Source organism: Beauveria bassiana, assembly GCF_000280675.1.
Source record: "Beauveria bassiana ARSEF 2860 unplaced genomic scaffold BBA_S00005, whole genome shotgun sequence".
Taxonomy (NCBI): Eukaryota; Fungi; Ascomycota; class Sordariomycetes; order Hypocreales; family Cordycipitaceae; genus Beauveria; species Beauveria bassiana.
The window spans coordinates 72,160-86,881 of NW_007930840.1; the positions used below are offsets into that span (position 1 = coordinate 72,160).

Sequence of the window (14,722 nt, forward strand, 5' to 3'; positions counted from 1 at the left end):
GTCCACCGAGTGCCTGGTAATCCTTCATGCCCTCCTACCAGCCCGAGTCTCTTTCAGAGGGCGGGCATCTCGTGGGGTGTAAAGCGAAGCCAGGGTCGCAACGATTCAACACTGGGACTACCATGTAATATTTACAAGACCCGGACCTCGAAATTCTCGAGGTTCCCGTGGAATCAAGTAAAATTATTTACAAGCATCTTCTAGCCAGTGCGACGTAAAACTACCTAGAATTCTAGTAGTCGTAGGGCCACAGGGGAGCCTACGCCCCAACCGGTGACACATGTTTAGCAATGGTGTATTCGCAAGCGTTCTGCGCCTCGTCCATTGTCTCTTGTACATCCGTAGAGCCGCTTCCCGTGCGATCAGTTGCGGGGTTTTGATGACAACCCTTAATGTCGCGGTAGATGAAGCAACCAGCGCTAAGAAGAACGTCAGCTAACAAAAGCGGTTACACAGTCGTGATGGGTTTACAGATATGTTATACAACGCGATAGATTCTTTCAAATCACTCTCCATATATTAGTAATGAAATCATGGTATGAGCTAGTTGTCAATTCTTCGCACTCCCACTTCCAGCATCAAAACGTCCCGCGAAGAAGCAAGATGGAGAATTGTGGTCGGACTTGCAGGCTGTGGAAAGGCGCTTCAAAATGAGTTGCGGAATTCTGCATAAAGCTCGTCAACGGATCATTGATCCCTTCTGAGCCAATATTGTTTGATAAATAACGTGCTCTCAAGCTGCGTCTCGGATCTGTAAAGTTCCGAGGAAAACGGGTGCATTGGTGCTTTCGGCCAGCATATGTCTGCGATGCATATTGGTACATGTCCTAGCAATGTTTCTTTTATTTAGTGCACGCTTGACTGTCGAGGTGAGGCTGCCGAGGATGTGGCCTGGCTTCACGACCAAGAACTTCTTCGCAGCCTTTTGAGTGAGGCAGATCTTCGAGTCCGTCATATTTACGAGGAGACCACAGAGGTCTCTGACATACTTGGTGCTTTACGGGGCGTCCTTCTATTTTCGCGTCTCAATTTTTATCAGGCCTTGTGCTATGGTCAAAGAGCTAAGGCTAGGCTCAAGTACGCGACAGTAAACAGCCATGACCTGCATTTGAAACAATTCTTATATGTGGCTGGCTGATGTTTCTTCTGGCGGACCCGGCGTTGATCTTTGGCTTCAGCAGAAAAATCGAAGCCAGGTGAAATGGGGTAGCGGAAACATTTCAGGGTATGCTTCATTTGTACGAGGGCACGGAGGGGTCTTTCTAGATCCGGGATCCCGCAGGTGTTGTCTCTCTCCCGCGGCCGCCCCCCAACCCCCTTCCAATATGGGGGCGGAACAGACTGGCTGACGTGCTTGGTGGCTTTTCGGCGGCTACAGCATACCAGTACATTGTAAGAAAGCTTTGTCTGCTTCCGCGAGACATTTGTACGCACTGGCAATCTTCATACAAAACCGTCTGTCTTGAAGCTCGTGTCTTGGAGTTGTGGCTGGCTGGCTGCCGAGCTTTTCTGCTGCAAAGAGTTCGGCACTGCACTGCATCACAGATGGCCCGTCATTTAAACCTCCCGAATACACGTAAATCATAACAATATGGGCATGCAGAAGCCGCTGGAATTGCGGCTCATATCATTGTCTTGTCCAGCCTATTGGGTACTGTGGTATTGTAGCTCTTCGACGCTTCCAAGTACTTGCTACCAGCCGCGAAAAGCTGTTCCAGTCTATCTCATCGCGTACCCTTTTAGAAGCGAAATATTTTTGTTGTCGTTTTCTCTCTCCCCTTCATTCATCTGTACTTTCTAGTGCAGCAGGGTTCAGGCGCTTCTCGTCTCATTTGTTGCAAAAGCAACGCAGTCAATCAATGCCAGACGGAGCGGGGAAACTTACTTCGTGCATGAGATGCACAAACTTTCAGCATCTCGCAAGCTGTGGATAGCGAGGTTGTAGATCTCATGCAATGTACGGAGTAGGGATCACGGCGGTGAGGCTCAGCCATGCTTGCCGGCCATTGCGAAGATGAATTGTAATTTGAGCCATGAAATCTACTATAAATGAAGCTGCTATTCCTGCAAGAGATTCCCAGGGTTATCAAACTATTTTCACTTTCTTCTTCCTCACTCCCGTCTTCCCTTGAAATAATATTCAACCATGGACACTCTGTCTAAGCAGCCCGATGGCGTTATCGACAACCCTGAAGTTGGTGGTACCGGTGGTACGCCTTTTTCTCTCCTGAAACAAGGACACACAGTCAAAAGACTTCGTACCTGGACTGGCAGCAAGAACGGACCCACGGTCATCAGAGGGATCCAGGTTGTATGGTCTGACGGCTCGGAAAGTCAGAAATTTGGTGAAGGTGTTGAAGGTCGCCAAGAATTCACACTGGGCCCCAACAGTGTTGTTACAATGACCTTGAACTCTGGCGATCGTATCGACAACATTCGCATCACTACAAAGACGGATGTGTTTGTCGCAGGAGGAAACGGCGGTAAACCAACCGAGCAGAATGTTGGTAATGGGACCTTGCTTGGATTCACTGGGCGCGCAGCTTGGGATATCGATAGTCTGGGCTCAGTGTTTCGCGCATAAGCTTCGCATCTCTGGGTCTATGGGTAAACAGGTACTCCAGGGATCTGAGTGCGACGGCGACGAGGACTGAGAAGAGCTTTGCAAGGACAAGATAGTTGGAAGCTGTTGCTTCGTTGTTGGGACACATCTTGATGTTGGTTGACTTGTAATGTCTCGGTGATTCAACATACTTCTGAAACTGATGGACGCATTTCCATCTAGGAGAGCATGTGCGGCGTAACCCGCTTGAGAATGGAACAGAGAATATCGCGCGTTCTATGTGAGAACCTGATGAGCCTTGTCCCGACTTTGATTTCGCAAATGGTTAGTGATCAAATTCAGCACGTCCGAAGCCGGCCCCTCACTGCCTAGAGGGGATGTAATGTTCTAGTTCAAGGTATGACACAATAAAAGCTGTGCTGAACTCTGCGTTGCCTGATGCGTAAATGCTGCAAGTATGCTATACACGCCTATCATCTGGGTATCTCACGATTGTAATGTAAAAACCTCCCCGACATCCTCAACGCTCGCCGCTACAATGCAGTTCCCCATCCTCATGATCCCTCGCCCCGAATCAAGCCCTCCTCAAACCTCGCCGCCCACTCCTCCGCCAACCTCTCCATGTCCCACCCCTCGTCCTCGTCCTCCCTCCCCGTCTCCGCAGCCACCGAAGTCACCTTTTTGCCCTGCAGCCCGCACGGCACGAACCGCGCCCACGGATTCCTGCCCTCGTCGTCGCCGCTCGTCGGTACATTAACATTCAGCGCGACGCCCAGCGCCGTCACGTACCGTCTATGGTGCACGCCCAGCGCCGCAATCTTGCGCTCCTCCCGGCCCGCAGACACCTCCGCGGCTGTCCCCGCCCACACGCCCGGCTCCTCTTGATTCGTGTACGTGGCGACGCCGAACTGATCCGCAAGCACGCTGCGCGTCGTCTCCTCGAGCAGCCGCGCGTACGACGCCACGCCGAAGCGCGCGTGCAGCGGCGAGTGCATGTCCAGCACCGGCCAGAGCACCAGCTGTCCCGGGCCGTGGTACGTTGTGAGCCCGCCGCGGCTCGTCTGGCGCACCTGCGGCGTGTACAGCTGGCTGTTCCTGCCTATGCCGCTACCGTCACGCGGCAGAGACACGTGTAGCGGCTGGGCAAGGCGCGCCGCCTGCGAAGGGGTCAGCGCATCTTGCCGCCGGCCGAGGGTGTAGGTCGGCTGCGTTTGGAAGCTCAGGAGCTGCGGCCGCGGCGCATCCACCTGCTGTTGCTGTGGTGATTCGTATGAGGCGGCAGCGCCGGCTTTCCAGGCGAGGAAGCGCGCGCGGTGCTCGTCCTGCAGGACGGCGGCGTCGTCATAGCGCACAAAAGGCGCATCGGTCGGCGAGGAGGGTGTGAGGTGGTGGTGCTGCAAGAGGTGGAGGGACCGCCGCGCGACGTGCAGAATCGGGGTGAGAGCGACGGCGGTATGATGCGTAGCAGGAGTGAGATGTAGACGGGATAGAAGCGTGCTGCTGCTGCGGCTACTGCGTGGAAGCAGCCGTTGCGCTGGCTTCATGGCTTGTGTTGAGGCGGAAGACGGTAATTGGAAATCGTGGACGTGGGACTGGGCTACCGGATTTTTTTTTGGTGGTTGCGGCCGCCGCTGGGGGCCAAGCTACGGAGCCGGGATGATGCGGCTCAATTTCCTGCATCCCTACTGTGATAGTTCATGTTTTGGGCAAGAAAAGCATGTCTTACTATTATAAGCATGTTTATCTTAATTAAGTGTCGACTTGATTGTAATTGCCGATTTCGCATGCGTGTTGCGATACGTGCAACTGTAAGAGTCGGGGCTCTGGTTGCTGTGTACTGACTGACCTTGAGTGCTGTACCACCAGACTGTCTACCAACGTGGGGGTTTCCGATTGTAATCAGTCGGGTTGTCGGGCTACGTGAATTCACGGTACAGATTCCTTCCCCTCTTCCTCTTAGTCTACCAGAAATCGAGAGACCAACTGCAAGATCTGGCGACCAGACGCATGTGGCGCATTTGGCGCACTTCTCTCTACGCCAGCATCTGACGCAGTCAATGATGATCTGGACCCGGGACAATGGGTCTGGCATCAGGGTCTCCCTCTGTCTGGCAGCGGGAAAGCAGCAATAGGAGCGAATCGTCGACGAATCCATGACATCAAGCTTGTTGGCTCGGGTGCGCCGAGTCCGATGGTTTGGGAGGGGAAATGCGACGAGCCAAGAAAGGTTTGGGCTGCGCGCATGCCGCACCATTGGCAAAACGGTTCAAACAGGACAGATGGAGCTTGTTTGAACCTTTTTAACGTTTCTGCTGCAAACTCCTAGTAGGGCATGGACGTAGCCTAGTAATAGTGCAGGACGACGTCATACGTTGGTCTCGTAGATTCTGTACAAGGTTTCAGCTTAGTGTCTGAGAGACTGCCATTTTACAGCTACGTTAGCAGCGAAAATAAAATAGGACTCCTCATCGAATTCTAGTGTCTTCGAAGTACCAATTTGCAGACACATGAATATCGACACAAAAGAAAGAACCACGGAAAATGTAGGCCGCCAAGAACACCATGCGAGGCTAAATTCGGCCGCGAGTGCCGTAGCGGCGGAACCCAGTGGTGACGTTTTCCGGGGGTGAGAGCAGGTGGTGCTGTGCCTCGATGCATGACGACAAATTGCTGGGCACTCTTTCTTTCTTTTTGCTCTATTATTTATTATGGGTCCTTGAAAAAGTACGGTCACTTTTTGATTTTTGTGGGAGAAGGACTGGAGGAGACGTTGGAGGGGCGTTTGGGGCGGATTTGGGCCACGATGGGGAGCTGCATGTGTGGGCGGTGGCTCAGCTGCGATGGACTGCTACAGATTGTGGCTTGACTACCGGCACTTGCATGTCTTGTATTTAGTTGATGAGAGAAGTTGGGGCATATGTACGACTATGCTAAAATAAGGTGATGCCACGTTGTGAGCGGTGTACGTGTATGGTGTGGCTAGGACCGGCGGATGGGCTACGCAAGCCGCCTTGTGATGCCAGCTGGGGAGGAGACCATCGCGGGATGGGCGAGGAACCGTGCAGGTCGAAAATGGTACAAGCGAACTTGTGTGCCATGGCGTGAGTTCCAACACGTCGGAAAGTTACTAATTATGTCAATCTCGTTGAGATTCGAAAGGAGGTTTAGCTGACGGGCCATGATGTAAGATGGAGTTACCGAGAGCTGCATCAATAAATTGGAGCAGCGCTGTTATTGTAGATTTGGTTTTGTAATTGTCATTTTCTCTGTACGTAGAAGCCGAACTGGGCTTCTCGAGACATCGTCGCCGTCGCCGTTACCGACCACAGACGCAGCAGCTCAAACAAGAACAGGGGTGACGAACGATTTGGCTGGGCAAGCTTGGCACGATAACAACGAGAGCTGAATGGTACTGGGACGGTGAATAAAGACGGCTGCAGTTGAGCAACGAGACAAGACTCTATGACATCACCGGAACAGCGGGCGCCAATAGCTCAGGCTAGCTTTGGCGCTAGTCAAATTGCTGGGCTTTCCCGAGGCATGGCCAGCGCCGTTGTTGATGGTGAGCTACTGATGGTGGAATAGGCCGTTTGATTTATTTCTCAATGAACAGGTGTAACGTGATTGACAAAGTCGCTCGAAAAATGGACATGCTCTGGCTGAATTGAACCCCTTTGACGGTCGAGGCAAAAAGCACGGCGAAAGCCAAGTCGATGGTTACCACAGCAGCTACCAGTAGCTTGGACAAGCACAGCTTATTTTTCTCCAGCTCGGTCGCGGCAGCTGGAGCGCAATGAAAATGGTGAAGAAAATGAATGGGGTTGCTACCAGTCGGTACTACGTTGGCAGTTGTCAACAGCTGGGCTTGCTGCGGCTCTGGTGTCGTCATCAGGCGCTCCACACCACAGGGTCACTCCAAAAGGTTAAAAAAAAAAGCAGATGCTTGCGGCTTAGCGAGACCAGTGTCGGAGGTGCATCACAATTGGCGGTAATCAAACAGAAAATGACACCAAGAATGTGGCACAACTATGAGTCTGGCAAAAGACAAACAGCCTACAGACTGGCAGATATTTCTTTCGCAGTCTGTCGCGGGTGCATTGGTCGCAAATCAGACAACAGTGAGACGAGGAAAGCCTGACCGCGCTGGAAATTGCACTCATCTGCAGTTGGGGCCTCGTCACAGCAAGATTTTCAGGGGGGTGCTGATAGAAGTGATAGCGCTGCAATGTGAAAAATTACAGTGGTTGAGTGCTGGAGCTCGCCTGTAAAAGGAGCTTCCCGAGGTGCTCTTTCCTTTGTAAAAATGACAAGTCTGCCCAAACCAAGGAAAATCGAAGCACATGCCCCACTTGATGGTGCCCGTTAAAGTTTAGCGGGACTGCTCATGCAAGCTCGATCGTGTGGCTTGGTGTTTGACGTGCGCACCAGAAATGCAGTTGCAGGTTGTCATGGTGCTGTGCTTCGTACCTATGTGACGGCAGAGGGATGCATCAAAAGCGAGCTCAATACAGCCAATACAGCAAGACTAAACGCTCAAGAAAAAAAGATAGAAACCAAAGTTCATGGGCAATTGGCACAATCTTATTCTCATTATCAAATGTCTGCTGTTTCTGGACTTCCACCCCGGCTCCGCTACCAAGATTCTCACCCCCCCTCGGGAGCTCCAGGGCTCCACTGGCTAAAACAAGCTGCCCAGCAGCCAAGTGGCCACTGGAACTTCCAGCTTGCCCCAGCGGCCCAGCCAGAGCCAAATCTCCCAAGCAAGGTGCTGCTCGTACAAAAACAAAGCCTTCACCCTCCTTCTCCCGGGCCATTCCTCTCCTTGCCTTTTCCCACCAATTCATACATCCGGCTAGAATCCGTGAAACACAACACCTTGACTGGTTGACGTTTTACACTCGATTAAACATGGCAAAGAGTAAGTTGAACACGATCCTCACCAAGCATCATCACCCCTTCAATGCTACAACGAGCGCGCGCGCGCGAAGCACTGTCCTGCGCCTATGACGCCAGAGCTTGGGGTAGCTGGCGGTCATGCAAGCAATTATGGCTGCCTGCGGTCCGTCCCATGGTCACGACGACAAAGAATCGACACCCTTTGCAAAAGATGCGGCTCATCCAGCTATCCCGATCCTCTGCGCTTTAAGTCGCCGCCACTCCGATTCCACTGCACCCGCATATTCTCTCCATGTCGCAACCATGGCCAATTCGCTAACACATGACAGACGCCCCCCTCGGCCTCGTCGGCCTCGTCCTCATGGGCGTCTCGCTGCTCTTCCTCTTCTTCATTATCCTCGCCGGCGTCACGACCGTCACCCCATTTGATAAAACCTACTTCCTCCGCGCTGACACGTCGGGCATTGACGGAGCTCGCAGCGTCTCCCAGTGGACCTACCTCTACGTCTGTGGCGAAGGCAATACCGACTGCGGTGGTGCCAAGGCCGCCCTGCCCTTCGGCCATGCCTGGAATAGTGACGCCTCCAACGTTCCCCAGGGTCTTGCCGGCTCTCACTCGGGCTCCAGCAACAAGTTCTTCCTCCTCTCCCGCTTCGGCTGGGTCTTTCTCCTGCTCGCCCTCTTCTTTGGCACCCTCACCTTTTTCAGCAGCTTTCTCGCCTGCTGCGGCCGCCTCGGCTCTGCTATTGCCACCTTCGTCAGCTTCTTTGCTCTGCTCTGCCACGCTATCGGCTCATCGCTTCTCACGTATGTCATTTCCCCCCTAAACTCCTTCGTGCGGTTCTTGTGCGGTTCTTGTACAACTTGGCCCTCGCACCAAAACCTCGTCATCTGAAACAAGAACCAATACTGACATGTGATTCCAGTGCCACCTACGCCCTTGCTCAGAAGAAGTTCTCTGCTGACAACCGTGACTCTCGTCTCGGCCGCTATGGCTTTGGTTTCCTCTGGGGCTCTTTTGCTGCCCTACTGATTTCTGTCGTCGTCTTCTCCGCCGGCATTAAGAAGGACCGCAATCAGCCCAGCGGTAGCACTGGTGGCAATCGCTTTTGGCGCCGCAAGAGCAACCGCAGCTACGAGGGCCGCCGTGTCAAGGACGACTACAGCTAAATACCTCGCCCGCCGAAACCTTGTATCGACTGGAACATCTAAGCTGCCTCTTCTTCTCCCCAAAAGGGTCACTGCTTGATGGGAACGTCAACACCACGATACCAACGTCACCACATCAATCACGAAAAAAAAAGCCATGACAAAAGAGACATGGAACGACAATGTCCACCCTTACCCACGAGCGAAGCCCCATCATCGATTAACGCATCCCAATGCAAATGTACGGGGTCTTGCTCGCTTTAATCTTACTTCCATTTATTAATGCACATACGAGAGAGACGATCGAATCAAATACCTACTTCCTTCCGGGGCGTTTGGACCAGAAACATGTTGATATATTTTCATGGCAGCTTTTTCTGCTGAATTTGGGAAAACAGTCTTTATTGTCACCAACAGGAGAGATTGTGTATGACGATGCTCATGAAAAGGCACACGTTCTAGAGGAGGTAATTGCAATGTAACATGAGGTTTTATAATATATTATTGCATCATTCTAAATTTATGTCGGTTTACTGCGTTAAATTCAGACGTTTAGATGATTGATTCGAATTTTGTGTAAATGTATATAAAGGGATATCTGCGTTTATCATCGACATCCTTTCCACTCTGCTCTCCTTCTTTCCCCATAAAGCCAACGGAAATTCATCATGGTAATAATGGCGTCAACACAAACCACTGAGAAAGAAAAAAAAAAAAGAAAACCGTGGCTAGAATGAACAACAACAATGTGGCAGAAAGCAACCAGTTCAAATGCGTCTTTCCAGTGCATAGAAAACCCCCAAGGTTGAAACCATGACTTTTTACTCGCTCGCCGCAGGGCTTCCCAGCGGACTCACGCTGGTCAGCGGTACCGCGTGCAGCGCCGGCCGTCCTTGCGCCGGCGACGTCGGCGTCTTGTCATTGCCGGCGGCGTCTTGCCCCGTCGCCCTGCGCAGCAGCTCGCCCCGAACCCATTCTGCAACCTCGTCGTCGTCCGTGCCCGAGCTGAGCGTCATCTGCCCGACCTGCGCCGCCACCTGCTCCGCCTCCTCACCCTCCTCGGCCTCCTCTGCTATCGTGACAGGTTTGGATAGCGAGGAGAGCCATGGGTGCTTGAGCATGGCCGCGTACGTCGGCCGCTTTAGCGGCACCTTGTTGGTGCAGCCCTTGACAAAGTCGTGCGCCGTGTCCGAGTAGCCCTCTCCGGGAAGCGTGGGCGGCTCGCCGTCGACAATAGCCTGGTTAATGTATCAGCATAGTCCTTGTCTAGAGGGACTATGTCCCGGGATCATGACTCACGTTTAACTGTCCAAAAATCGTCGACGAAACCTCGGGCGGATAAGGATAGCGCCCCATGGCACATTCGATTATCGTGAGTCCAAGACTCCACACGTCGCTCTGCACGCTGTACGACCCATCCGGGTTGCCCGACTGCGCCAGCGCGCCGCCCGATATCCGCTCTGGCGCCATGTAGCTCTGACAGCCAATGTTGGTTTTGGCTATGCTCGCCACCAGATTGCCGCTAACGCCAAAGTCGCAAATTTTGACCTGCCCGCGCGTGTTGACGAGGATGTTGGTAGGCTTGACATCGCGGTGGATAATGTTGTGGTCGTCCTTGAGGGACTTGAGCCCATGGACCGACGCATTTGTAATTTTGCGCAAAACACCCTCGGGAATGCCGCCGCGATACAGCTTGTCGATGGAGCCGCCGTCCATGTACTCGATGCACATGTAGACGGCGCCTTCTTGGTAAAAAGCACCGTAAAAGTCGATAATATATGGTGACACACACTCGTGAAGAATCACAAGCTCTTTGAGGATCGTCGTAAACTTGGCGTCGTCCAGCTCCAGCCGAATCTCCTTCATGGCCATAAGCTTGCCCGGAGTGCCGTCGCCGGACTCATCGTTGGCAGCCTCTTCATCGCGGGCCTGGTGGGCCTTGAAACCCGACAGGCCTTGTCCAAAGCGTGGAGCCTTGCGCTTGGTGTGCCGAACCTTGTAGACGGTGCCGTAGTTGCCCTTTCCGAGCTCACCTACGCTTTCGACCTCGTCCAGCGAGATTTTGAACGTCTGTCCATTAGCAAAGTTGACGCCAGACTTGGTAATCGTTGCCGCGCCATCAAAGGTGATCCACCCCTTTTCTGCATCGATATACTTCTTAAAGTCATCAAGCTTCGAGCCAGGGGTGGATGTGCTTGAGCCCGTGCTGCTGGGAGCACAGCCGCCCATGTCGGACAGCTTTGGGGCGCCAGCGCGTCGCATGCTGGGTGCGGGGCTGGCAGACGAACCGCCGCCAGCGCTCATATCGGAGAGCTTGAGTCCGGCGCCGCGGCGATCCATGAGGGACGGCCGCGTTACAGCCGGGGCTGAGTTGATATGCTTGACGGGACCGGGGCGGACCATGCCCGAGGGCATGCGCGGGACGAGGTCGTCGGGGCTCGCACCCATGGGAGACATGGGGCCCGGCGAGGCGGGTGAGCTGGCGTTGGAGCCGCCCAGCTTCATGCGGTCCTGCGCCAGACGCCGGGCCTTGGCCAAGACATCGGCATTGAGCGCGCCCATTCGTCCAGCGAGGGGGCCGCCAGCAGGAGCGCCGATTCGCGCAGGGTTTCGAGCATCGTCGAGAAGACCGCGCGCCGTCGAGTTGGGGTTGCGGCCCGGGGGGTCCGAGACAGACCGTAGAGAGGGGACTCGCTTGGGGAAGGCGGCGTTTGCGCTGCTGTCCTTGGCGAATATTTGATCTTGAGAAGGCAGTTCGGAGACTTGATCTTCGGTCGACGGCCGGGCCGTTTCTTGAGGGTCTGACATGAGGTTTCGAGTTCTTTTGTAACGTATTACTCTTGTGTCTTTGTATGCCGTTAGGCTGCGGGAGAGCGGCGAGCGCGAATGCGGGGTTCGCGCAGAACCGCAGACTCAGTTGAGCAGAGGATGAGAGAGAGCGAGGAGGGCACAGAGTCCTCCGTTAGCTAGCGCGGCGGCATGCGGTAATGAAGTTTGCGATGGCGACTGTAATTGTTTCTTATGATGGGTGAAGAAGCTCGAAGGGATGGTGCGATCGACCCGTATCGTGGGACGCTGTGGCCAGAGAGGTGGGATGCGGTATATGAGCCGGGGTCGCACTGATTGAGTTGGGCCTCTAGGAGTGCGCTCTGGGCAGCAATGGGAATAAAATTTTCTCAGTCGTCGTCTCGGCTGGGACGGGAAATCGGCGTTTTTGGGCTATGTTGACTGCTGTTCACGGATGTCGGGTACCTGACGTAGGTGGATTGTGGAAATGGAAAGAAGAGAGGGGATTCAAACAGGGAAAAAAGACCAAGAGTATCGAGAAGAAAATAAAAAGTAATTAAAAAACAAAAGAATGGGCTTTGCTTCCATGAATTGACGCCTTGTCCTATTGGCTATCTCATTGATGAGGGGCTTTTCTTGGGGAGGGAGGAGGGGCGCTTCTGGAGCATTGGGCGCAGTGGAGTATTTACTAGGTAGTCAACGTTAGTTGGGTTTGTGCCTGGGCAGGCAAGTATTTATGCAAGCAAGCAGCAAAGGAGGAAAAGGGGTGTTTACGTGTTTACGTGCTTACGTGTTTACATTGTAACTAATAATGCGAAATTCTGTTACCTAGCAAATTGGCAAATGTATTTGGCAACCGACTCTTGAAACGCTGCTTATCAAACGCGGCTGCTCAACGACGATCCATGCAATGGCTGACACTGACACAACCTGTCTTCACTGTAAAACGTTGAAGAGAAGTTCACAAGCTTTCAGCTCAGACATTTGGCTCAGACATTCAGACTCATCCAACATCTCAATCTGCCTGCTCCACGAACTTCCGACGAACTGTAACCAGGATAATATTCTTGTAATTCCAAATTAGACCATTTTAGGACCTGTCAGGCCCCCCTTGCCCTTCTTGGGAATCAGCCCGGTGTCAATAAATGTTTCTACATAAAAGAATACATACATACAAAGTACGGAGTACTCAACTACACACACATATCTCCCTCTGCGTGTGCTCCAGCGTCAGCCACGCACTCTTCAGCCACTGCAAAACTTTCACAAGCCTCATGTGGGACATGGCTCATCCTGCAATTTCCTTGTACGAGGCTGCCCTCACCAACAACACGCCACTCAAACAAGTCACTTCGCTCTCTTTCGTATCGCATGCTTGACCTCAGCCTGCATGCCCATTCAATCATAGACTTTTGCCCTTTCACTGTTATATTTGATTTGGTCTACAGCGGGCTCTCCCTTTTCAGTAATCCCATGTCCATCGCAGCTATCCACTGCGTCATCGCGTGCACAAATGTTCATCCTTTCGGTGATAGATCATGTCTTTTCATCTTCCGTAAACAGTGGGATCTCTTGTCTGACACGATGTGCAACGTTGGGCAAAATTGCATCATCGCCCGTACTATTGCCATCGTGTCGTCACTACCTACCTAGCCAACTAGCCAAGCAACCATGTCACAGTCGGGATAATGCCAGCCGAAAGCTGCATGAACCGAAACTTCTTGTCCATTTACTGTTCATGGCTCGGATAGACCCCGTGTTTGCCATGCAAGTCTTGGTGTATTATGTACTGGTATGCCAAGGAACAGCCACTTGATCCAAGACAATTACCGTGTGACTTGGATTTTCCCACAGAGCACACGCGTATTTGGGGAAGCATGGCCTGGCATGCAGACTTCCTCCTCCCAGACCCCTCTTACAAGATTGTGCAGCAAGTCCTCGAGTCGCAGTCAACGCATCAAATCTGGTCCATCAAATACGGCTACGGAGAGCGACACGCTGTCGCCAAGGAAATCGCGGCAACATCACCACTGATAGTCGGTAAAAGCTTGCTGTACAAATCGGAGCACTGTCAAATATGTACACTGCCGCGCACCCTGGTGACGGCAGTAATATCAGAGAGAAGCCATGTTCCAGCTTCCGCGTCCATGTCTATAAACATGCCATTACGGAGCGAACCAAGCACATCTGTAGCAACATTTCATTTGCGGCGAGATTGAATAGATAAGAAAAAATGTCCCTTAATAACAGTTTGTAATATCGTCGGGGCGGGGTGATGTAAGTACCCGTCAACGAGCGTGGGTGATGGGTGGCTCCAGACCATCTCGGAAACTCCCCTCAAGGCCTGCCGGATAAAAATATGATTGATGGCATGCTCAAGCTGCATTAACATACTGGCAGCGACCGATGCAGACGGGTGCGGCCCTTTTTCGTGAACTTCCCACAAAAGGTCACATACATGGTAATGTACATTTCTCGATACTACGGCGCAAGATGTCCAATATCTAGACAAATCAATGCTCCTCTACCGATCCTTCTTTATTCTCCCAGAGTCAAGATGCACAGTCTACGATACTTTCTACTATACATGAGGCACTGCATGTCTTGCTGCAATGTCAACCTCTGTTGCTCAAACGCACTGCTACGGTAAAATGCTGACTGTCCTGCACAGCCAAGGCCGCCAATGCCACATGAGAATAACAAGGAAAACGACGGGAGAATGCGTCAATTATCGAATGACGAATGGACGCCGTTGATTGAAATTGCGCAATTGAGCAGACCAGTACAATGCAGCGCCCTTGCAGTCCCTACGAAGTACAACGACGTCGCCGCAACACAGTCCAGATCCACCCGCCCTTTATATCGGGAACCGTGCCATGTGCACATGCTATCATGCCCGATCCGTGGGAAACATTGTTTTGCGTGTAGGTCGAAATAGATATGATTCAAAAAGCCGCCAACTACCGCCGCTCCCTCTTCTAGGATGGCAATGATGGTGTGCCCTAGCACGGCCAGGTCCGAGCTGCGCAGCCGCACCAGCCATGTCGCTCGAGGCCGGTGCCTGGCATCCAGCATACGACATTTCACGCTTAAAAACAAACTTGCTTGGGAACAGACCGCAAGTGTCACTGACTCAAAGTGACGAAAGGAACACATCATGCGAGAGGCCGCCAGAAATGGCGGGGTAAGGTCGATTCAGTTGTGCCAAGCTTTGCCATCAATGTGGGCGCCTTCTCGCCATGGAGGGGGTATCTTTGGGCGCGATCTCGATACAGTCAGTGCCTGGTCCTAGGTCTGTATCTTCTTTCAAGCTTTAACTCGATAGAT

At 52.7% G+C, this 14,722-nt stretch overlaps 4 protein-coding genes across 4 annotated transcripts; 2 read left to right on the forward strand and 2 right to left on the reverse strand.

The window, feature by feature from the left end:
- Positions 1-2,146: 2,146 nt before the first annotated feature.
- Positions 2,147-2,584, forward strand: BBA_02327 (uncharacterized protein; the record flags this gene model as incomplete). Its single annotated transcript, XM_008597424.1, has 1 exon — positions 2,147-2,584. One exon carries the CDS (start codon positions 2,147-2,149, stop codon positions 2,582-2,584), a length of 438 nt encoding a protein of 145 aa, XP_008595646.1.
- A 533-nt stretch (positions 2,585-3,117) lies between these two features.
- On the reverse strand, positions 3,118-4,107 carry BBA_02328 (octanoyltransferase-like protein; the record flags this gene model as incomplete). Its single annotated transcript, XM_008597425.1, has 1 exon — positions 3,118-4,107. The coding sequence occupies one exon, from the start codon at positions 4,105-4,107 to the stop codon at positions 3,118-3,120; it is 990 nt and encodes a 329-aa protein (XP_008595647.1).
- Positions 4,108-7,471: 3,364 nt separating this feature from the next.
- On the forward strand, positions 7,472-8,629 carry BBA_02329 (SUR7 protein; the record flags this gene model as incomplete). Its single annotated transcript, XM_008597426.1, has 3 exons — positions 7,472-7,481; positions 7,789-8,266; positions 8,386-8,629. The coding sequence occupies 3 exons, from the start codon at positions 7,472-7,474 to the stop codon at positions 8,627-8,629; spliced, it is 732 nt and encodes a 243-aa protein (XP_008595648.1).
- Positions 8,630-9,429: 800 nt separating this feature from the next.
- BBA_02330 (tyrosine protein kinase of the MAP kinase kinase family) lies at positions 9,430-11,416 on the reverse strand (the record flags this gene model as incomplete). Its single annotated transcript, XM_008597427.1, has 2 exons — positions 9,430-9,846; positions 9,908-11,416. The coding sequence occupies 2 exons, from the start codon at positions 11,414-11,416 to the stop codon at positions 9,430-9,432; spliced, it is 1,926 nt and encodes a 641-aa protein (XP_008595649.1).
- Between the last annotated feature and the right edge of the window lie 3,306 nt (positions 11,417-14,722).